Raw genomic sequence first — 23,855 nt, 5'->3', positions numbered from 1 at the left:
CTTTACTGGAGCACCCCTGAGCTTCCCTGTTAAGTCCACTGGTGTTTTATAGGGGGCCATAAGGCAGACTGAGGGGAGCTCTGGCTGTGTTAGAGAACTACAACACTTATGTAAGCAGATCTGTCATATACTGCAACTTTTGTGTATATTGGGTACAAGTTTCGGGACGGATCAAGTACAAGGAGAAAGAAGTTTTTCTCTCTCTCTATTGTCTCCCTACAATTTTTCTTGAAGAACAGAATTTATCTATTTAACATATAAACTTTAGAGAGCAACAAATCTTTCTAGCAAATTTGAATAACTGAAAAAAAGGCCAAGAAGAGCATCCAGTTTGTACTTAAAAGTACTTTCAAATTATTCTTTCTTTAATTAAAAAACCTTTTATAGATGAGCTTTAATAACCTGAGTTTGAACCCACAGGTATTACAGGTCCTCCTAATGCAGTGTTCTGTTTAGTTATGAACAGTTTAGGGAACTTTCTAAACAATATGTATGGAGCAACTGATCTCCACTGCTGAACTCAATAGAACAGACTTGAACCACATATAATAATTCTTCAAATCATAGAAAAAAATAGGAAAGTCATATACACTAACTACAATATTCCAATTTAATACACCTGATAATGCACACTTGAATGTTGTACACCAGACTACTCTCCCAGCAACATTCTGCTGCTGACAGTTGAGAGCTACGTTAACAAAGAATATTAAGTCTGAATTGCTGAAATTGCAGGGTATGGACAAGGAGATTCAGAAAGGCTGGAGTTCCCAGAAGATGAAAGAAAATGAATGGGAGGAAAGTCAGTGCTTCTCAGCATATAATCAAGCAGTAGGAGCTGTGCATGACATGAGACATTATACCTAGCAACACGGTTTGCTGCTTCTGTATCTGCTCGAGTTCATCATGTAATTCTTTCTTTGCTTTCTCTTCCAAGGTTTGCATTTCCAGCCTATGAGACTGATGTTGGATCTTGAAAGTCTCATTAAATTCCTTTTTCAAACGTTCTTCTGCCTCCTGTAAGCAAAAGCCCCCCCCCCGCAAAACAAAGTAGTTGGAGCCTATTTATCACTTTGTTGTTTTACTTGTAATGCCAGGATGAATCTGGTCTTTCATTGCAGAACTTCTATTTTCATCACCACTTTTCATGACACTTCTTCAACACAAGAATAAAAATGAGCTGAAGTTAAAAAATAAAACTTAATAGGGACAAGAGAAGTTATCAAGATATCATCTATTAAATTTATATCACGAAATAACAACACTGACATCTTTGCACTATTTGGCATTAGAAAGATGTTTTATTATTCAACATACAAAGCCCCCCAGATTTGACTTGTATGTCATTACTTATCACAGCGTGTCAGACAAAGGCTTCTATCTTTCCTTGTATCATTCTTGGCTAAAACTTCCACTGTCATTAGAAGTGCTGCTGATACACTCCAAGTGACAGAGTAGTTGCTCCATAGTGACTCTGAAAGCAATCCCCCATCCTCAGTTTCATTTTTACGACCTTACTGCCTTCAGCTTGGTTTTGTTAAAGCTGGGATTTATTCTGAATATATAAACAAGATATTAAATTCTACTTAGGGTGGTTTTACTACATATGTTTTACAAGCAGGTTTTCCCTAAGGTGTGTGATATCAACAGGGACATCTGAACTCTATGTCACAATCACGTGTAGATTTTTTAAGTTGATTTTTTTTCTCAAACAGCAACATTCTTTAGAACCTCAATATATTGTGTTAACATTTTGCCACTGAAATAAATCCCCTTGAAGCTTTAAAAGCTTTGGTTATCCCCTTACTGAATTGATTTCTTGAAGGTATCTAAAGCAATACACATCATTATACATGTCTATTGCACTTCTTTTAAAGTATTTATGTATAAATTACTAATGGATGAAAAAGAATAAATCTGAGTCCTGTTACTAGGAATTCCTACACTTAGGAATTCCCTTGTATTTCTGAAGCAAGAGCACAGCTAGAGGAGCTTGTATTCACTGCAGCCTAACTGTAGAGGGTAGGCTATGTTATTTTATGAAACTATTTCATTCACACTGTGGTCAAAGTTCAAATGTTAAAATTAAAAAAAAAAAAACCTGAAGATGATGTTTCAAAATCACAGAATAATTCATTATGTGCAGCAATGGCAACCCCTCATTAAGATAACCAGAGATAACTGAGTTTTGATAATCGGCTCTAGCTAATATGGTTTATCCCACAAATACAATTTTTTTTTACATTGTATGTCCTGAGTTTGAACTGACCTTGAGTTCCTGATTTTTGCTTTTCTCCAACATTTTCAAGACTTTTTGATGTGATGCCTCCAGCTGCAGTTTAACACTCTGGTTTTCTTTAATGGTGTTTTGAAGATCCTGCAAAAGCTTCTCTTTTTCTTTGTTGGACTGTAGATTATGTTTCTTCAGTGACTCCTTGAAATTATTTGCTTGTTGATCTAATATTTGCTTCAGCTGAGTCACCTTCCAGAAAAGTAAGTCAGCAGGATAGGATTAATGGCTGCATTCACAATGGAGAGGAATTATGTAAATTTGAATACATTTTATCAACTTGTGTTGCTCTATGAGCAATAGCAAGATGCTTGTTTCATGCAAGAAGCCCTTTTTTCAGTGAAGAATGACATCCCTTTTGAATATACTGTCTGTTGCCCATCAAGTACTTTTCTTAAATTATTTCTTTTCAAATCGTCTCCATCATACATACAATCCATAGTTCAACTTGCACAATAATTATGGCACACACCAGGAGGCAGGCCTAAGGCCATGCTTATCGTCATCCTGGAGATGTAACACTGCAGAGTCCATTTATATAAAGCAGTAGCTTAGAACCAACAGAAACAAGAATTCTGCACATCATGCTTCAGATTTGTTTTATTTTCTCCCCTCTCTTAGCTTAATTGCAAAATACAGTAGGCGTCTATAATGGCTGACACAAAAGTAACAAAAAAATATCTGGGCATCTCTTGCTGGCCCTGGCATCAAACTGGTAGCAGTGGCATGGATTGAGGTTCCCCTCCCCCAGCAACTTTAGTTTAAAGCCCTCTTCACCAGCTTGGCAAGTCTATGACCGAAGATGCTCTTCCCCTTCTCTGACAGAGGAACCCCATCAGCCTCAAGTAAACCAGGTTTCTCAAAGTGAGTCCCATGGTCTAAGTAGCCAAAGTTCTAAGTTCCTGGGGTCTCAACTCCTTTTGGAGAAAGAACATTCTGTACTCTCACTTTATGACCACAACCTTCAACTACATTGTACCTTGACTTGTCTTCACTTCTAGTCCCAATTTCTGCTTTTAACATTCCCTGGCATCTGCTCCCTTCTCTCTAGAATTTATACAGGTCTTTATGTCCCAGAAATGAATCCTGATATTAAAGAAGAAAAATGAATGTGAACCTTTTTTTGGGGGGGAGACACCCACAGCTTAGAAAGAATTATTTCTACTTGATCAGTCTGTCCTATTTTAATTGTTTTTTCTACAGAGTGACTAAAGAAAGGCCTGAAAACATTGTAAAAACTTGCTCTATTTGGTCTGTTGGTAGTTTATCATTTTGAGTAAAAAGTTTGTGTTCACAAAATATCAGATGAAGATGGTTTATTTCTATGTAAGCACGATTCCTGTGAAACATGAATGTTCATGAACTTCATGTGCTGTGGAGATAACTCAAAACCTGTTACTTAAACACACATGTCTCATAAGAACTACATAACTTCCTTTACTACATCTGGTTTCTTTATCTCTGTAAGCAGCTACAAGAAAGAATTGCTATTCCATTTTTGAGAGAACTGCTGTTCCTATACAGAAGTCAGTATACTGTGTTCCTTGCATTTAAATAGAGTTTGTCCTTCACTTCAAATCCACAAGTCAGGTTTCTTTTCTGCAGTTGATTGGTGGTGGTCATTATTGATCACCACTGATCTTGTACTTCAGTTTCTCTCTGAAGCCCTTCCAACGGCTTGCTCACAAAGGGCCATACTGCTATTATAATTAAGGTGGATTTCCTTTACCAGATGGGTTAGCTGTTTAGTTTATTACATCAGTTTATTATTGATGTTTCACATGTTCTGAGATCTACAACAGCATCTGTAATTCAGACATGACAGAAGTCTGCAAGCAGAGATGAACCTTGTTAAAAAACTCTTTAGCAAAGCTACCAGCTTGGGCAGTTGACTTTCTCCTATTTGGTGGCCAAACCAAGCAATCAATAAAACCTCTAGTCAAATCAATCCAAAGGAAACATTTTTGAATGTACAAGTCTGTCCTGATTTCAGCTGGGATAGAGTTAATTTTCATCCTAGTAGCTAGTACAGCGCTGTGTTTTGGATTTAGGATGAGAACAATGTTGATAACACACTGATGTTTTAGTTGTTGCTACGTAGTGCTTACACTAGTCAAGGACTTTTCAGCTTCCCATGCTCTACCGACTGAGAAGGCTGGAGGTGCACAAGAAGATGGGAGGGGGCACAGCCAGGACAGCTGACCCAAACTGGCCAAAGGGACATTCCATACCACGTGACGTCATGCTCAATATATAAACTGGGGGAAAGCTGGCCAGAGGGGCCGCTGCTCGGGGACTGGCTGGGTATCAGTCAGCGGGGTGTAAGCAATTGCATTGTGCATCACTTGCTTTGTATACTCTTTTATTAATTATTATTATTACTACTATTTTATTTCAATTGTTAAACTGTTCTTAACTCAGTCCATGGGTTTTCTCACTTTTACTCTTCTGATTCTCTCCCCATCCCACCAGGGGGGGATGGGGAGGGAGAGCGAGCAAGCAGCTGTGTGGTGCTCAGTTTCCAGCTGAGGTTAAACCACAACAACATCAAAATGAAAAATTAAAATATTTCCTCCAGACTGAATTCAATTATTTTTAAAACTTAAATTATTTCATCATTTGCAAGGAGACAAATGGCTTTGTTCACAGAACACAGGGGAAGAAGAGATGGCAGCAGTGGTTCTGCTTTGTGTGTGTGAGAGAGAGAAAGGAAGCACAGAGGCGCAGAAAAACTAAGAGAGCAATAGAGTATGTGCGTGTGCATATGAAGGTAACTGGGACACTTATCCAAGTGATGAAGGCCTAGGTTGTCCAATGACAACTTAATATACAAGTGAAGAAGCAGCAACAGGTGACACGCTGTAGCTCGCCCTGTTTTATCCTATAACCCAGCGACAAGGGAACTCTTTAAATGGTGAGCAATCTGACCGAAGGAAAAAAAAATAACCACCTAGGTCTCCCACACATCATGGGAATGCTAGGTTGGTAGATAAGAAGAAAACAAACATTCCTTCACCCAGTGTTTTGTGGATCAAGTTTTTTATTTTGTTCTCTTTTAAGTGCTAGAAAATGAAAGATTAGTTTTACTGCTTCTTAAACAATTTCAAACCAACATGGTACATTTGAATTTCATTGAAGCTATACAACCAAATTGATTTGAGCTAGCAAATTTGAAAAAGCACCTATCTTCAGCTGCCCCAACCTGTGAGTTTAAGTTAACTAATCAACCAGTTGTTTCTTGGCTTTTTCCTTTGTGTCATCCAATTAAGCACAAAGAAAACTATCTGTCTGAACAAACTAGTGAAGAATAATTGCTAAACGTTATTCTTAATGAAAAACATTAATTGTCTTTAATGTGTCTGTGTGATGGGATCTATCTGTGGCCTGGATAAACTCCAAGAACAGGCAGATGCCAGAGCCACTTGCCAATCATACCTTTGTTTCCAGAGGTGCTGCAATTTTTATTTTTTTTTTTAAAGTGGTAAATCATAAGATTTAACTAAATGGGCACTTTGGCTCCTGGTTACTGGTAAAACATTTACGTTGTCTTAATGCCTATTGAACTCAAGCCAATGTTTTGCTATATAAAGAAAGGAAACACTGAAGTTTTTAAGTACTGCAGTTCCTTATAAAACTAACCTTTGATGTGAAACACTTAATGCTGTACAGTCCCCTGTATCAGCTGATGTAATATGCAGTAGCATTACTACACTCAAGCATGCATTTTTTCTCTGGGCTTCCTGAAAGTAAGCCAGTGAGTAAAAAAGATGTGCCAGAAGAGTAGGCTGTATATTTTCTAATAGAAAAATTGCAAACAGGAAAAATGTCACTTTGAATATCTTTTGCAAATTAAATATTCATCTAGGTGGGGAAGATGAAAAGAAGCATATATAAACTTCAGCTGTGGTCACAACATTATTGACCTTCCAGACTCTCTTCATAGACAATTATTGGTTCAAAGCACTACTAGCATGAAACATAAGATCATACTAACTAGAAATAGGCTAAGCAGTGAATTGGTAGCAACATGTAGTAAGAAATCAGATGGAAAAGTATTTCTAAAAACATTATTTTTCAGTGATTTAGGGAAAAAAGACCTACACAAAAATATCAGGGTGTCCTGGTTTCGGCAGGGATAGAGTTAATTTCCTTCCTAGGAGCTGGTATAGTGCTGTGCTTTGTGTTTTGGATTTAGGATGAGAATAATGTTGATAACACGCAGATGTTTTAGTTGTTGCTAGGTAGTGCTTACACTAGCCAAGGACTTTTTAGTTTTCCATGCTCTACCGACTGAGAAGGCTGGAGGTGCACAAGAAGCTGGGAGGGGGCACAGCCAGGACAGCTGATGCAAACCGGCCAAAGGGATATTCCATACCATGGGACATCATGCTCAGTACATAAACTGGGGGAAGCTGGCCGGGGGGGCCGCTGCTCGGGGACTGGCTGGGCATCGGTCAGCGGGTGGTGAGCAATTGTACTGTGCATCACTTGCTTTGTGTATTATTATTATTATCATCATCATCATATTATTATCATTTTATTTCAATTATTAAACTGTTTTTATCGCACTGCCTTATGCAGCCAAGGAAGCTATTTTTAGATCTGAAAGTGTATCCAGGTTAGAATTGGATTAGTAACAGCACATTGCCTAACCTTTGAGGCAGAAGTGCTGAGCTGAGCCATTGCAAAGGTTCCCAGATGGGAATCATGCCCTCAGTGAAACATAATGTTGTACACTAAATGGCTCTGAATATTCACATATTTATAGAAAGAAAGTATTGTAAGTTGAAATTACTTCACTTCCCTGGCAATACTGCCCAGTAATTGTTTTGGAAAGTAACTTTTAGAGTACCAAGCAAAATGCAAAATTTCTCTTCAGAGGGAGCATTTCCTCCCTTTTGGGAGCATTGTTAGATTCTAAGATATTTTCCTGTCCTGAATGTGTGACTTCAGGAAAAGTAATTTGATGACTCACTGCCTCACTTTTTCTATCTGCAAAACCTGAACAATAATTGCTTTGTGTCATAAGCCTTCTTATTTCTTTGAGACCTTTCAGTGGAATACACCACCTGCATGCATATACACAATTACTATGAGATCAGACAGTGTGCCACTACTCCTCCCTTCCATCTCTTCCCCTCACACCTCAAACCAGTATAACTTTCAGGCATTACCCAGGGATGCCAGAATGTCATGGTAAATTTTCAGCTTTGAATGGACTAAGATGTTTTTGTAGAAATATGTACATTTAGGGGAATTTGGAAAAGAATAAAGATGACCATTTCTGACAACCCATGTTTTGCATTAGGTGCAAAGAAGTCACTCTGGATAGGTCAACAAGGATTGACCTGAAATTCTCTCAGAGAAGAACCTGTAGAAAACGGTGGCATGCAGAAATGTGTAATGAAACCTAAAACCAGGATTTAGCCAGAACTTTAAGAACATTACGAACTACACTTAAATTCTATATTTCTAAGACTGGGAAATGGATAGAATGTCAGAATCCAATGGTGATACCAGAATGTACAAATCTGTTTTAGAGGAGAAATGAAAGGGAAAAGACCATGCTGCACTCAGAACTAGTACAGCCAGTACAGCATGAATGGGAGAAAAAGCAGGTGTTACATAGTAAATGACCACAACACATGCCCTGATTTCTGGAACGTGCTGCACCAAGCAGGTGTAATGGCATGTGGGAAAGCGGAAGCAGGTAGGAGAGGGGGGCCAACATCTTGCTTAGCCCCCTGATGAACCTATCTGTCCTTTTTCTGTCTCTGAACACTCAAAAAGAGCTTATTATGGCCACTCAGAGTCTACAAATGCCAGCTGAGAAAGATCTAGGTCTTCCAACTTTTGTGGAGCTATTCCCATGCAAGCTCCCACAGAATTGCTGGAAGTGAAACTGGTTAGAATCAGCGAAGATATAAAGCAATGGAAATTACAGACAGCCACACAGTGGCTATCTGCAATTCAGTAGTTCCACAGTGTGAGCTACCTAATTCCTGTTGTTCACTACTTTTTCTTGAACTAGACTGAAGAAATTTTGTATATTTGGGAATATCCTCATTTTGCTTAATAAAATCTTGGAGCCTCAAAACCTGGATTGGCAGGAAAAAACCAAAGAAATGGATGACAAATTCTCGTGGTGAAAACATGACCGTTCACCCATAATCTCCCAGAACGGACAATCACAAATAATTTCATTGTTCTTCTGAAAAAGGTACCAAATGCAATGATATACACTTGGGGTAGAAAAATAAATGCAGAACTGAGCATCATCAAAACTTTTCACTAGGGAACTGATTTCAGTTCTGTTAAAGCAGTTGTTTTACAGCTTATCCATGAGATAAAAGTTTCAAAATGTTCACAGGCAAAAACTTCACATGATCACACTGAAGAAAAGGAAATATCCTCTGTGTAACATTTTAAAGCAAATAGCATTTGCTGAAAAGAACTGAACAACACAAAAGGGGAACACCTGGGAGGGAGAAAACGTGTATTCACAGTTGTCAGAAATTTTAAAGGTGAACTGTTTACCTGGGTAAATAATTGCCTTGTAGGGTTCTGCTTTTGTTTTGGCAGAAAATTATTTATCCAACCTGTTATGGCTTTTCAAATAATGACACTTTCCCATATAAATATTTTGGTAGATGTACTAATCTGGAAAATTTGCATCACTTGGCCTGCAACCGACTATACATTACAGCTGTTACAGGTGGATAATCTAATACTAACACAACTCAGGTATTTATTTCCAGATTAATCCATGTCCACAAATTTGCATTATGACTTGGGTGTAACCAGAGTGGGGAACAGTACATAAGCTATGACATCCTCAGAGCTACTTTGGAGTCACAATGCTTTCTCTACGTCATTCCTGATCTTGAGAACATAGAGGGAGGCATACCTAACTACTAATATATACTAAATTATTGCACATTCCAATCTGCTTCAGTTACCACCCTTACCGTCAAGCAGGCAGAACAGAAACAATGATCTGTTTGACCTTTTTTCCATTCAGTTCTCTTGCTCAAGGGACCAAGACAGCAGGCCCTTTTACACACACACAAAAAAATAATCAGAAAGTCAACAAGAGCTGTAAGGAAGATTGTAATCTTACTTAGCCCTGTATACAGATGAACAGTCAGAGTCACCATCCAACCCTGATATAGCCATAGTATATCTCAAAAGAGTGATATATGAAATTTATCAAAATAAATAGGCTTGTCAAAATCTTCATAGATGTTCAGGAGCCGTAATTTCTGTTATTTCTATCTAGAGTCCTTGCATATTTTCTTGAGTGATAGTTGCAGCAAATACGATTAAAATCTAATCAAGAATCTCTCAGATGAGAGGAAAAATGAAGAGACCTTTTATTACTGGGTTACGTTTATGCCCAGTTTACCTCAAGTGAAGAGTTTTGAAGTTTCCCAGTTAGGACTTCTTTTTCTTTCTCTAGTTGCTTTAGTTCACACTCAGATTTTCTTTTAAATTCCTCTAGCTGTGTCTGGAGCTCCTAAAGTAAAGAGCCTAAAAAAAAAAAAAAAAAAAAAAAAAAAAAAAGAGAAAAAAAGAAAAGAGCATGCTGGGACAAAACATGCAACATGAAAAAGAAAGAACATTTCTTCTACGTTAACCTAGATAATAGAGCAGTTTACACAATAATACATGCTACTGTCTTTTAATGTCACTCGTATTATTCAATCAAAGAAGTATTAACAGTTTGGTTTGGTTCTTTCTAATACTAGTGTTAGACAGCTCACATAATCCTGATCTTCTACTGAAAGCTTCCCTGAGGTGGAAAACTGTACAGCATGAAGAGTCAGACTGTTTTGCCTTGAGTGGTGTTAGTGTTCAAAAATAATTTAGTATGCAAGAGTCACCCACAAGATCTGAAAAAACATAAATATACATTGACCATATAAATAACCAGATGACTAACTACTGGGCAATTAGTGGAAAAGGGAGTCAAAGGAAGCACTATCTTATAGCATCCATAAAGAAAATCCCAGTGAGGAAGTAAAAATAAAATAAAATAAAAAATTGAAGACTATATTATCACCTTATTGCTGGAAATAGTTTTTGAAAAATCAACGATAATACCACTTGCAAGACAGTGACCAAAAGCTTGTAGCAATCGTTTGTACCATGTGTGAGCAATCATTTAGTGTAGAAAGACTGAATGTGCAACTTCTAGAAATGTCCTGAAGTGATATATATTACAAGCTTATTAGTGTGCTTGTTCTTCCTATTTGTGCCAATTTGCTGACTCAAAAAAATATTCTACCATATTTTCAGACACCACAAATGGAAGAAACAGAGAAAAAATAGCAATTTAACACGTCCCCCATCCTGTACAGCCCCTTCTCACAGCCCCCCGCCCACACCCTTTTTTATAGCACAATGACTTAAGAATTCAAGATAACAGGAAAAGTACCTAAAAACTAAGAAAGTGATAACCATTGGGAAGATGGCATGATATTAGGCAAGAGAAGCACAGGCAATAGTGACGTATTCCTTGCAACTCATAATTAAATAAAGCAGAATACATTAGTATTTCACAGTTTAAAAACAGGATAACTGTTAGGTAGCAATTAAAGGATGGAATCAAACACAGAGACATGAATATTGAAAGGGAGAAATTAGCTTTAGTTTTTCCTGTAAGAAAAGGAGAGGATATAATGGTCTTTTTGATTAAAACCTGAAGATCAGGTGTTTGCAGCACTCCCACTGCAACTCTGCCAACTGACTTCCTTCTCTGTATCTTAATTTTTCTATCTGGAAAATAGGTATAATACTTCTCAAACAGCTGTTACAGGCCTTAATTGCATCAGAGGATACAAATAGCATTCGCAATGAAAACTATTGTAATTTTATTTAAGTTCTACTAAATCAAGATTTTTCTGATTTAATATGAATCCCTAAGAAGAGATGGTTATAAGCAATAATATTTATTGCCTATAAGCAATAAATGCCTACTATTATGCCTTTTTTACTAAAGTATAAAGTGTTTGATATTTAAGTTTGATCTGACTCACATGAAGAGCTTCAGCCTGGCATCATTTTAAGTTTACCTGTACAAACTCTTTCACATGAAAGAATACACTGTATAAAAGGCACAGTCCTTTTCATAAGGCTTATACTTGACAGTGTAACTGCGTACCTTGAAGAACTGCATCTTCACATACTGATCAAACGTGACCACTTTCACAATCAGATAAAATAATTTACTCACACAAGTACGTTTTGAAAAATGAGATTGCATAAATGTATAAACTTCAGCAGTTTCATAGGCAGAAATGAATTCTTCTGACGAGCACTTAACACAATTCCTAGCTTCCAAAATCTAGAAGGTACTATGAAGCTCAACATTTAGTGACAGGAGCTGCATGCTTTTTATGACTTCACAACTTGTCAGCAAGCAATTTGATTATTCTCAAGTAAACGTTGAACTCGGAAAGGTATAGCAGCATTAAAACCGGGAAAAATGGGTAGAAGTACATTCTTAGCACCAAGAAGGGTCTAAAGAACACTTGACCAGTAGTCTGATTGTCCAGCTCTACAAACTGCTCTAACAAATTTTTTTTCTGTCTAGAAGATATCTGACAAACACACAGGTACATTAGGAGACAGAAACTAAACAACTCCTTAGTTTATGCTCAAATTTGGCAAACCACTTGGGCATGCACTGAGTTGTAAGCTTCACTAAGCATTAAAGTATGTGCTTAAAACTAAACATGTGTTTCAAGGTTTTCCTCCATTTGAATAGATTTCAGCTCACATTTAGGTTCCTACTGCACAGAAACATTACAGATGATTGCAAATTTCCTGAAGCCAAAGGATTCAGCCATAGACAGCAGTTCTCATGAAGGTGAAATTCTGTGAAGAATCTCTTAAGCCAATTGCTGCTAACGCATACCGACAACAAAAATTACAGCTCAGCCACTTAAAAAACATTGAGAAAAGGTATTACTCAGGTAACCTGTCTGGATCCATGAGAAGATGAGCATTCTTCCTGACTGAAGTTAAATAAGGACATATATATGCATGTATCTCTTAGCAATTAGTCGTCATTTCATTCATAACACCTGCACTCTGAATCATTTACCAACACTTTGCAGAATTAGACTCTTTGCCTAAACAATGCAAAATTTTTATTAAATCGATGTATTTGAGTATTTCACAGCGGCAATCCATGGAAATTTGAGTCAGAAATTGGAATACACCTACAATACCTTTTTCTTCAGGAGGGACCTTATATTAATCACTCCAGCTGTCACATGCGAAGCACACAAGAATAAGTGTTGCTAGGAGGGCAGTTTATCACATCAAGGATAAATTCACCTTCCTGCCTGTAGTGCTTTTCACAGAAATACACCAGCTTGACTTTTTTTTCCCTTTTTTTTTTCAGTAAGACCATAGCGAGAAAATCCTTGCGTTTTATGTTAATTTGAAGTGCCTCCAGTGAGGATAATTCAAATGATGTCACTGTGACCAATAAGATTAAAACCAGATGAATTAGAGCATCTATAAATAGAAGAACATTCCTACCTTCTGCATTTTTTTTCTTTCTTTCAGCTTCCATGAAGTTTTAGACTGGCTTGATTTCCTTTGTATGCTTCATTACAAGATCTTCCAGCCCTTTTAACAGCTATTCCTTCAGACAAATCTTTTCCTTATGGGACTGATGCTTTCCTTTACAAAGCAAGTTCTCTGTGTCTGTTATTCATACCCTCTTTTTAAATAGCTACAGTTTCCATAGTCCATAAAACACACTAGCTATATAACATGACAAAACCAGGGTAGAATTCTGGGGTCGCAGTAGTCTATTTTGTAGGGAATATGCTATTTAGGTCGATATAAGCCATTGAAAAATACTGGCTTTATGTTAGTTAACAATGTAGAACTGTAGTGATTCAGGGCTGTATGCTTCTTCTGCAGTCTAGGGATGGGGGTTTTTTTGCTGTTCTGGTTTGAGTTTGGGTGTGTGACTCACTTCCAACCATGCAGGCTTCCTCAAGGACAACCTTAGTTCTGTGAAAAAGCACAAAGGACAGTTTGGTTTTTGTTATGTCTCTGATGCCAGGTCTAATTTTCCAGAATGCTAGCACAACAATATTCTAGGAGAAATGAAAAAATATAGAAAAGATTTGGAGCTGGACAATTGCTTAAGGGGAGACATTGTACAGAGGGAACTCTCAGGATACATACATTCCCCATTGTACTGAGTTTATTCCTGGTATTATTTCTGCATAGCTTTTCAGAAGAACTGTTTTCTGTATTTAAAAAAAATAAATCAGTATACCAACTTGACCTCAACAGAGAAAGTCTGCCTTGGACCTTGTTCTCTTTAAGGTTTTGGTTACAGAAGAAGTTGAAGACACTGCTCTGGTCTAGCTCAAGGATGTCAGTAATTTCTTTGCTGTCATTGCAGCAACTCATGTACTTCAGGTTATGAACACGAATCAGTGTTCCACTGCATGAGGTCAGAGATCTGGGAATCTTACAGGACTGTCTGCTGTAGATAACCCAAAAGCCATTAATCTTAAACAAAAAATGACATTGATTTCAGTACTTTTGGCATGCCATGCCTTTGAATATTTGAAAGCAAAACACCTGTTGAAGCTTTTGCACATCTTCAGAGCCGCTCTTGTTCTGGCTCTGGTCTAAGTCATTTGCTGCAGCTGTTATTTGGTATTTCAGTTCATCTGTGTTATTAATAGCTTTGCTTTGGGAATTCAAGATAGTTTCCATATCTTATGTGGTATCAAAATTTACATTTCAAATAGCATAACTAACTTGTGGAATTTCCAATGTGAGTGACTACTAACAAGGAAAAGACTTCAGAATGACATTAATTAGCATCTTACGTGCTTTTTGCAGGATTTCCTTCTCTTGAAGTGTATTTCTCTCTTTGACTACGCTTAGATCTTCCTCCACTTTTTTCACTATACCTTTTGATCCCAGAATTTCTTGTTGTGTTCCCTTAAGCTACACTTCCAAATCCTAAAATATGCATGACATCACTTCTACGTTTATTACATATGTTCTTTTTTTTGCCATCTGAAATAAATGGTCATTTTCTCTCTTGGCACAGTTCCATGATATAAATCTTTCACCTACAGAGCTAGTTTAAATGCATTTTTTGCTGTTCCATACCCTTAAACTGTCTCTGCTGCCAGAATATTTGTAAGGTGGAGCCATTCCCTCAGATGTAGGCATCATTGTAAAGTGAAGACTCATCAAGAGTTACCATCTAAAAGATGTCTGAGATTATCCTAAACTTGGAACAGGATATAATTCCATTAATCTCATGACAACTTGTGCTAAAAATTAATGAATGTTAGTTCGGGTTTTTTTCCAGTTGCTGAAGTACAATAGTTTGTAACATAATCCATAATACAGATGCCTAAAACCAGAAAAATCGTCTCCTACAGACTTTGCTGGGAATTGTCTGTCCATAACTAAAGGCAAAAATTTGAACCATATTTAATGTTTTGTTTTTGAAAGTTCTAGTCTCAGTTTCCAGATGTTTAACATACTACTACAATATTCACTCAAACAAAATTACCTTTTGTTCCTATCTGAATGTTGAGTAAAACCTCATGGGTTAAAACTAACTTGTATTTAACACTCTCTGTAGTTGAAAACTTAAAGGTAAGCTTCTTCCTTTTACTTCTGGCATATGCCAAAATTCTTCCAAAACTAGACTGAACAGATCAGACTTAATGACTTGTCATACTTTGCATTCTCTCTTCCACGGTAATAACAACAAACGTGCACTAATGTGATGCATTTCATCTAAAGGTCTCAAACCTCTTGGCATACACTAAGGAGAAAACAGAAAATTCATCTTGCTTAAACATCAGTCCTTTTATCTTTCAAGCCTTGTAGTAGCTTTTCTTGCTAATATTTACTAATGATCAGAGGTGTTACTGATTAAAGAAATGTTTCTGTTTCTCACTCTGCCATTGTCCACAGGATTCTAAAAATATGTATTTAATGGTGGCATCAGAAATAGGCAATTTAGAAAGGAGGAACTTCCACTTTTTTATTTAAGCTGGAAAGACACAGAAAATAACATTGTGTCTAACTGTTTTCCTTCTTCCAGATTTATCCTAGTCTGAGGCTATCTCTTTAAAGATTCAAGGCAATATGCTCCAGTGGTACGTAAATCAGCCTCATGGAGTTAAGAGGATCTGAAATGTACAAGTTGAGCATATGTCCCTCAGAAAATATTTGTTTTATCCAGCTGATACTGAATTTAGAAATTAAATTGCTAATGACACCACCTTCTTATTTCTAGTTCTTATTGTGTTTTACATTATTTATTCCTAAAAGACTGCATTTCTTATACGATACATCAAAACAGTAAACCACGAGCATAAATTTCCACATCTCCATTCTTCATTTCTCCTCAATGTTACTTCAAGTACTCACAAGAAATCAGGATCTTTCTTTCCCTCTTCCCCTCCATTGCTTCAAACTTCTACAGAGCCAGGACACTTTTCCTTATTGAAACTGATATTCCGGATTTCCATGACTCAATTAAAAAAAAATGGCTTATTCGCATCTCTGCCATGCGTTATATCCTCTCCACTTTTCTGCAGAAGACGGAGGTTGTTCTGCTACATATCTACACACTGAGAGAATGGAGTCTGAATAATGTTGGGGAAGGTGTATTCAATTCACCCTCTGATCTTGTGAAACAAAAAGGCAGCGACTGTATTGAAGGCTGAACTCCCTCAAAGAAGAGACCCAGAACTCTGCACCATCAGCAAAATGACACCGACAGGCAAGATGTGAGGGCAGATGGTGAAAAGGGTCAGAGTTGTCTTGGAGGAACACAGCTGACTGGGGTGACCCTGCTCTCTACAGGATTCTGGGGTCTCTGACTCTAAAGGAGATAAATCTTCTTTCCCATCAGGATACAATTATTGTTATTCTGAAATACTCCAAGTCTAGACCTTCAAGGTGTTTTCTTATCTAATATGCAAGATCGCTGTCATAGGGCTGGGGACAGGTCTGCAGGTGAGTTTATGTGATGGGAAGGACCAATAGTATTAGAAGGAAGTAGAACTGTTGAGCACAGAGCGTGGCTGGGTGCTTCGGCATCAGTGCAGTTCATCAGTGTCTCTCCCACACCCTGACCTTATGTATCAAATGCAGCTGGTTGGCATGCAGATTGCCCATGATGTGCCAACCTCTGAAACCGCATCTGACACATGATGCAATCAAGCAGAAAGGGGCTGCAGAGCTGTGCTGCAAACGTATGAGAGATACACCAGCTAGGGTAGACTGGCAAAGTGTGAGGTGAGAACTAATAGTGAACGTCTCATGGCTCAGCACATAAAACTTCACAGGTGTAAAGGACACTTCATTAAATGTCACTTGGTACAAGCCACTGTTGCAAGAGTCAGACAATACAAAGCACTTGATTCCTAACCTGCCAGCTCAGGTCTCTTATTTAACCCTGTTCATATCCGTGCACTGAGCTGTTGGCAACCAAAAAGGGAAAAGGAGAATGTACTCTGTAAATAGTCACTTGCTAGCATTAGTGCCAGCTTGCTGTTCTCTTCACATTTCTGGGCAGGAAAGGTAAAGCTCTGTTCAGTCAAGAGATAAATTTTACCTCACTCCTCCCCCAGGGAATACAAAGTCTAGTGTTCAAAGAGTTCTCCTAATGAGTTACTAATCATTTACCTCTTTCTTTAAAACTGTCAGCACTATATCCCTCCTATTTCTCTTCTAAGCCTCTAAAACTGCTTTAGGGCTTACAAAGCATTTGATTCAGTATGATATTTAAAAGACCTCTCCTCCCCCAAATTTTGAAGAATTGATAATTTGCACTTTTATAGGCAGAGATAAGGATCACAGTCTCATACTCTACCTGTATTCTCTCCTTCAGCTTCTGGGAATGCTTCTTCCTCTCATTTATCTTCTGGCTTTTCTCCTCTAGGTCTGCCTCCAGCTTCTTTACCTGCTGCAGCAAAAAGCCTTCCTCAGGCTCTGAGCTCTTCCTTTGCTCCAGTTCTCTTTGCCAACAATTCTTCTCTGTTTCTATCACAGATTGCTGCATAGCATTTTTCAAATCCTCTTTTTCTCTCTCATAAGAGGCTTGCAGTTTGCTTGTTTTCTGAGTATATTCTTCAGTTACTCTCTGGCTCTCACTCTTCAGGTTTTCCATCTCATTTATTAGAGCTTGTCCTTCCACACTGTATTTTTCAGCTAAAATTACTTTTTTATCTAAATTTGCTCTCCTAGATGCTTTGTATTCATTTAGCAGTCCATCAGACTCCTGATTTAAATGTAGAAGCTTGTTTTCAAAGTCTGCATTGGTATCTACCGTGTCTGTAGAAAGGACAGTCTGCGCTTGTTTCACTTCCGTTCTCGGCTCCCTCTCTTCCACCTGCTTCTTGCACAACGTTAACTCTGCCAAGGCTTCTTCCTTTAGTCTCTTGTGTTGTTCTACTGCAATTTCAAGGGCCTGAATACGTTTTCTTAGCAATTGTTCTTCTTCAACTTTGCTTTTACACTGGAGAATCGTTTCCCTTGTCTCAGCAAGAATGTGCTGAATTTCTTTTTCATGAGCCTCTCCCAGAGCCTGTATACTAGCCTCATGTTCATCATTCTTAGTGTTCAGGGCATATATCACCTATAGAACAAGAAAAATAATAGGAAATCAAAGTATCTGGTAAATGGTAGTAATGAATTCAGTTACTATATTTATCAAGGTGTTAAATGCTAAAAGAGAATTACTGCTACAGTTTAATCTTTTGTTGTTGTTGTTTCTATGTGGTGGGGTTTTTTTTTCACTAGGAACAGAAGGGACAATTATAAACTGCAAAACCTCACAGGGAAGGAAGACAATACTGTGAGAAACAATATTTTTTTTCACTTTTTGTCAGAAATGTCCTTTTTTATTCTTGGCAAGTTGTCACTTCATGCCCCTAGTTTGATCTTTGATACAATGAATGAAATAGGGCCCCTTCTCTAGCTAACTGACTCCATATTTGTAGTTCAGTTCACCTAGCCTTCAGTGCAGGAGTACTACCTGCCACATTGCCTTTAGCGTTAGCAAGTGCTGGGGACCAGTAGTAACAGATCTGCAGAGTGAAACCTGAAGTCCTGACATCCAGTTCATGGACTAAACTCACTCTGGGATGTAAATTAAAGGAAAGTTTGTAAGGAGGATTAAATTTTGCACTCTTGGCTTAAACTGAAACACCACGGAACATGCACTCCTGGAAGCTGTATGCCTTGCAGGTTAGCTTGATCAGCATTTCAAGATAGGTATTACTCGACTGCAAGCACCTTTTGGCTTGATTCTGAGAAGTGTTCAGGGAGTGGGTTTTTTTTCCTCCTTTCAGTAACAGCTATAAATCTCAGAAATCAGGTTTTAGCAGATTTGAGCAAGCCTCTGATGATGATAAGCAATTTTTCAAATGATTTAAACCTTTTGATGTTTTATTTTCTTTTACAAAATGCAGAATAATAATTCTCATGACTATAAGACAAATTATTACCCCAAGCAGGCTTCATCTGTTACCCATGACATACACCAAAGACCTCTCACAGAAGCTGTTGTACAAGCACGCTACTATTTTTTGAAAAGAAAATTCTATTAGAAGCCCACAGTAGACTGAAATGAAGAGTTCAGACTCAAAACTGGTAAATGTGCATATGAAGCTTAGAAGACAGTTATATAGAATTGCAAAATATAGTAACTGCCTTGAAAAGACACATGCTTGTCTTTTCAAGGCCCCCATTAGGACACATGGGGCCTAATCCAGTTTCTACTGAGCATAGTTATCTAACTCAAGGGGAACAACACATTATGTATTAACATGTATGTGGAGGTTTTCCACTTGTTTGGTTGGTTGGGGTTTTTTTTAGAGAGAACTTATTGCTCTACAAAACTAGGTTGGAATTTGTATACAAGTTATGACAGATACTTTCAGTCTGGCCTGAGCCCATAGAGGTTAATCAAAAGATTCCTAGACAATGTTTGAGAAAATAATAGTCATAAGCACATAAATAAATACAGAAGCAAGGTCACAACTAATTCTTTAATTATACTAGAATTTTGGCCCTGTAATCTTCAATATTTCCTCAGGGAAAGCCTCAATTGAGAGACCAATAGGCATCTTGACCACAATAAGTGTCACAAGTCTGTAGTCTGTGTTGTACAAGCCCTGAGGATGTCTGCAGAATTATTGAATTTGCTTAGCTATGCCTAACCATTTTGTGTGCTATCTGTATATGAATAACATATTGAATTTCAGTCATCCATAAATGAAAGCTAACACACAAATACATCTTGCGTGTAGTCAACTTCCTCCCTGGCAGTAATGAATTAAGTACAGAAATCTTAAAAAGTCACAAATGCAAAACATGGTCTGGATACATTTCTGGATAAATATGTGACAAAAGAGAGTAACAGCACCATATTCCAGAAGACAAACAGACAAGAAGTTATTGTCTACATTTAGGTATGTATATTTTTGGGCCTTAGATTACATGCTGTTAACTCTTCTCTGTTATTTTTAACCATTTTTCCTTTGAAACAGAAGTAGTTGCAGGATACCAAGCAGATTCCTTCTCCCCACTAAAATCGTTCTATGAACCTTTCTTAACTGTTCAGGAGACAGACATCCAAAATTACAAGGAGAAGATTAATTTTGCCCACAGGTTTAGAATGACCAGTAATTAGTTTGGGCAACTCTTCAATTAACTAGGTCAGATGTCGATGATCACATTTCTGTGTTCCATTCCACCAGCAAAACAGAGATGAGCATCCGGACTTCGTGACTCAGACTTGCATTCTTAATGATTAATTTATCTAGTAAATCAGCACTGCCTGTCTCATACCACATTGTGCTCAGGCTGACGGTGGAATCTGGGTTCCTTTACAGTCTGACTTCATCATAGAGATTTCCCAAATTCCACTGAGCATTAGACGATCACCAACATCTTGAGTTATCTAAAAGAATGGAAGAAACTGGCCTCCCTGCTGTATCTATTATTCCTACACTTCTGTTCAATAGTGGCTAGAACCACAATGAAGAATTTTGACTTGAAAATGCATGCCCTTAAATTTAATCTTCAAGCTTGAGTGCTGAAACTGATTCCTCAGTATCTTAACCTTCTTAAGAGATTTAATTTTTAGAGGGCTGCTGCTCTGTACTTTATGAAATTTAAGCCCCTCACTCATGCCTTTCACTCCCTACTGAGTATAGCTACTATATTCCTATTCCAGATAACTTCAGTCTCTTAAATGAGGTATGTGACATGAATCTGGGACTTTATGTGCTAGAAGGAAAAATACTGAAAAATTACTTCAGCATCTGTACTTTGTGAGTGTACATACTGCTGACTAATGTATAAACCTCTTAACAGTTGTGTTGATAAACAGCTTTTTAAAAACAGCTCTAAAATTGATCAGTTTGACAATACAGACAAAATTGCTTTCAAATGAAAAGCGCGCTACATTACTCTCTGAGTTACTAGCATAATACCAATGGCTACTGCCTCCTTACAGTTCTCCAAAACTGAATGTATTGGGAAACATTGTACTGATTTTACAGCAACTGAGAGTTATATGACAGGTTGGTAAAAACACTATTACACATACATTTGAACATTAACAGTGCAGTGAATATGAATACATCTTATTAGTCCTATTTTATCCTCCAAATGCTGTAAATCTAAATAGCATTTCCCTTTTCCTTTTCTTTATGGTGATGTAAAAGAACAAAAAAGAAAACATTCAACTGCACCTCATCAATGAAAACAAAGCTAAAGCATTCAGAACAAAAAAGACTGTTCCATCTTCCTACAGTAGTGTTAAACACTACTTTTGTAGGAACCTGACTATCATAATGAAAAAATGGTTCTAGCAGGTTGCTTTACTAGCTGAGTAAGAAGTGAGACAGTTTGGTATGGAAGGTGAGAAGTGTGGATGATAAGAAGAATCAAAGAAAGGCAAAAGATCGTAAGTGTTCTTCCTTCAGGCCCAAGCTAGTGGGCACAAATCCTTCCTGATGGAGAAAGGGCTAAAAGAAAAAAATAGAAACACAAGAATGAGAAAAGGCCTGGGAGGGGGGTGCCAAACAGGGTACTCCTGGCAGCACCCTAAACAAAGCAGGGAAGGAGACAAGTTTTGATTGCTGATTAGTTCGCTAGAGGCTCACCAAGGCCAAACGACTGCGCAATCTCCTTTTCACTAGTAGCACTAGTATCTTCTCTTCACTAGCAGGTGAATTTGTTTCTGTGAATTCTGTCTTGTCTGCTTCCCAAGCAGACCAGAGCAGAGTGAGGTATCTAAACATGTCAGCCTTAAAAGGGTCTCTTTTAAAGCAAAGGACAGAGAAATTATTAAAAGTTCAGTTATTGAAAGAAATGGCTCTGTATCCCTTAGCCTCCCCTGTCACTGTAACTATACAGATTAGAAAATAAAAACAACTCCCACAATTTTTTAATTAATACTCTAACAAGTATCTTCTGTTCTTTCTAACGCTGAATAAGGAAGAATGTCTTTTAATTAAGGTACAGGCCTAGGCTATGATTAGCTACATTGCTGATCCAATTTTACACCTATGCTGATTTCAACTGAATGATACCACTGTAACATATGATCAGGGACCTCATGAGCTAAGTCTCATATCTCTCCTTGTGTCCTCTGTGGTGTCCTGAAGGCACAAGAATAATTTTATGTGTCCAAATAGTTGCAGCAACTGTTGATAACATTACCCATTTACGTGTTTATATGAGAGAAGCGTTAAAAAAATTGGCACTCCAAACATCCAGAAGTGTTTCAGAACCTAAAATTACAAAAAAATCTTTAAAATCATGAGGAATTTTGTTTATATTTTTAAGGTTTTTTTTTTAAATTTGCCTTATGATTTTTTAGTCTCCCAGGTGTGCCTTCAGCACCCTGCAAAAACACAAGCTAAAGTAATTTATTTTTCTCTGAAATGAAAGCTCAGCTCAGCTGAAATAACTTTGTTTTCAAAAGCTGGAGTTGTGGGGAGAAATACCAACTTTCTTTTGTGAGCTTTCAGATTACATAGCCTACTACCATCCCATTCATTAGAAAAATGCTGTAGAATACATTTTTTTATAAGAAATATATACAGTTCATGGTTCATTTATCCACTCACTGTGACAGTACATTAAAATTACCTTGAATCAACACAGACCAACAGAGTCTTGACTGTCACCTATAAAACAAGAAAAATACCTTATTTCAAGCCTTTCACTGTCAGCAAGTTATCGAAAATATTTTTCCAAAATTTCCCAAACCTCAAACTTCTATCTATCCATGCCTAGTGGGCATGGATAACAAAATAACAAAGTCAGAGATGCAAAGAGTTAGGGCCAATTTATGTTCAATGGAGTTCATGAGTTCAAAGTCAGAGCTGAGAACCCAGCTAAAGCTCACAGTGCCAGCCTCTCACTGAAAACAGTATGTCTGCTTTTAGCTCTGGAAACTATAACCAGAAACTAATGAGCTTTGAGAAAAGCCAGATCAGATGTTCCAGCATCATGCTGCAAACACATGCAACTGGTTTGACATGGCCTTAGCTGAAGTTCAGGAAGCTCTATTTGCTCTCACCTGTGTTGGCCACAACAACCCAAGCTGGTTTCCACAGCTCCTCAGGCTTCAGAAGAGCTGTATCACTTGTGTCCTGCACCAGAATGAATCCTGATTACTGTACTAAAAAAGGATTTTGATTCCGGAGATTCTCTTTTAGTGCTGGGTCAATCTAAATACTTTCATCCACTGGTCCAACCATGTTATAAAGCCTTTCAGATCCTGGAGGGATGGGAGGGGGGCACCGCACAGAGGTAGCTAATGGCTCTGTATGAAATCTGCTTGTGTTTAGATGATCTGATGCCTCTTGGGCAGAATCTCACTGTGCAATGTCTCACCCTCCTGAATGTCCCACAGTATCCATAGTATTTGCGGTTTTCCTTATCTAGAGATTCACACTGGAAGAGGGAAAGTTGATCTTACATTCTTAAAACTAGAACATATTGCCCTTTTTCCTACAAGTACCATGCATTACAGTCAGTCTAAAAATACATTGAGATACTAAAATGTATCAAGAAACTATAAGCATAAAATGTCTACAGGTTTCTAATCTCTTTTGGCATGTCTTTTGCCTCTTTCTGCCTCTCCCTTTGTTTTTTTTTCCTTTTTAGTTTAAATTTTATACAAGGAAATCCCACAGGCACATTTATTCATTCCCATTTTTTACTTTATTTTTCTGCCTAGTGTGGTGCAATACTGAACATAGAAAACCTTAGTTTAGTGGCCTATGTACTGCACTTGATCTCTCAAGTGCGATTGAACATAAAATTAGCCCTGGTCTAAATTTTACTAAAGAGACATCCAGCTGTGCCTCATTTGTATTTTATAGTTTCTGATAAGCTAAGCGGAAAAATTGCCAGGCAACTTAAGAATTAGGAAAGTAAAACTATATTGCAAGAATGTTTCCACAAGCAGAGCAGGTGCTGAAAAAGGCACCAATACCGCATCCCAGCAATTTCAGCAAAGCAA

At 37.7% G+C, this 23,855-nt stretch overlaps 2 protein-coding genes across 6 annotated transcripts in view; both read right to left on the bottom strand.

Moving 5' to 3' along the window:
- FAM184B (family with sequence similarity 184, member B) overlaps positions 1–23,855 on the bottom strand; it is a 46,155-nt gene that overhangs the window by 8,930 nt on the left and 13,370 nt on the right. For 3 of the 5 annotated variants that reach the window (XM_009324071.1, XM_009324072.1, XM_009324074.1), the window contains exons 2-5: positions 17,181–17,945; positions 9,696–9,806; positions 2,270–2,482; positions 864–1,017 (exon numbers count right to left, since the gene is read on the bottom strand). In XM_009324071.1, coding sequence (XP_009322346.1) covers positions 864–1,017; positions 2,270–2,482; positions 9,696–9,806; positions 17,181–17,945 — 1,243 coding nt within the window. The remainder of the gene's footprint in view (positions 1–863; positions 1,018–2,269; positions 2,483–9,695; positions 9,807–17,180; positions 17,946–23,855) is intronic. The other 2 variants (XM_009324075.1, XM_009324073.1) reach the window with 2 other exon arrangements.
- LOC103917003 lies at positions 12,465–14,044 on the bottom strand. The gene is given in 3 exon segments (XM_009324101.1): positions 12,465–13,009; positions 13,287–13,410; positions 13,907–14,044. Coding segments are annotated over 3 exon segments (705 nt in total). The 3' UTR covers positions 12,465–12,566.

The sequence above is a fragment of the Pygoscelis adeliae genome, unplaced genomic scaffold (genome assembly GCF_000699105.1).
Source record: "Pygoscelis adeliae isolate BGI_AS28 unplaced genomic scaffold, ASM69910v1 Scaffold24, whole genome shotgun sequence".
Taxonomy (NCBI): domain Eukaryota; kingdom Metazoa; phylum Chordata; class Aves; order Sphenisciformes; family Spheniscidae; genus Pygoscelis; species Pygoscelis adeliae.
Note: the sequence above shows the minus strand (reverse complement) of the source record. Positions and strands in the feature narration are given on the sequence as shown.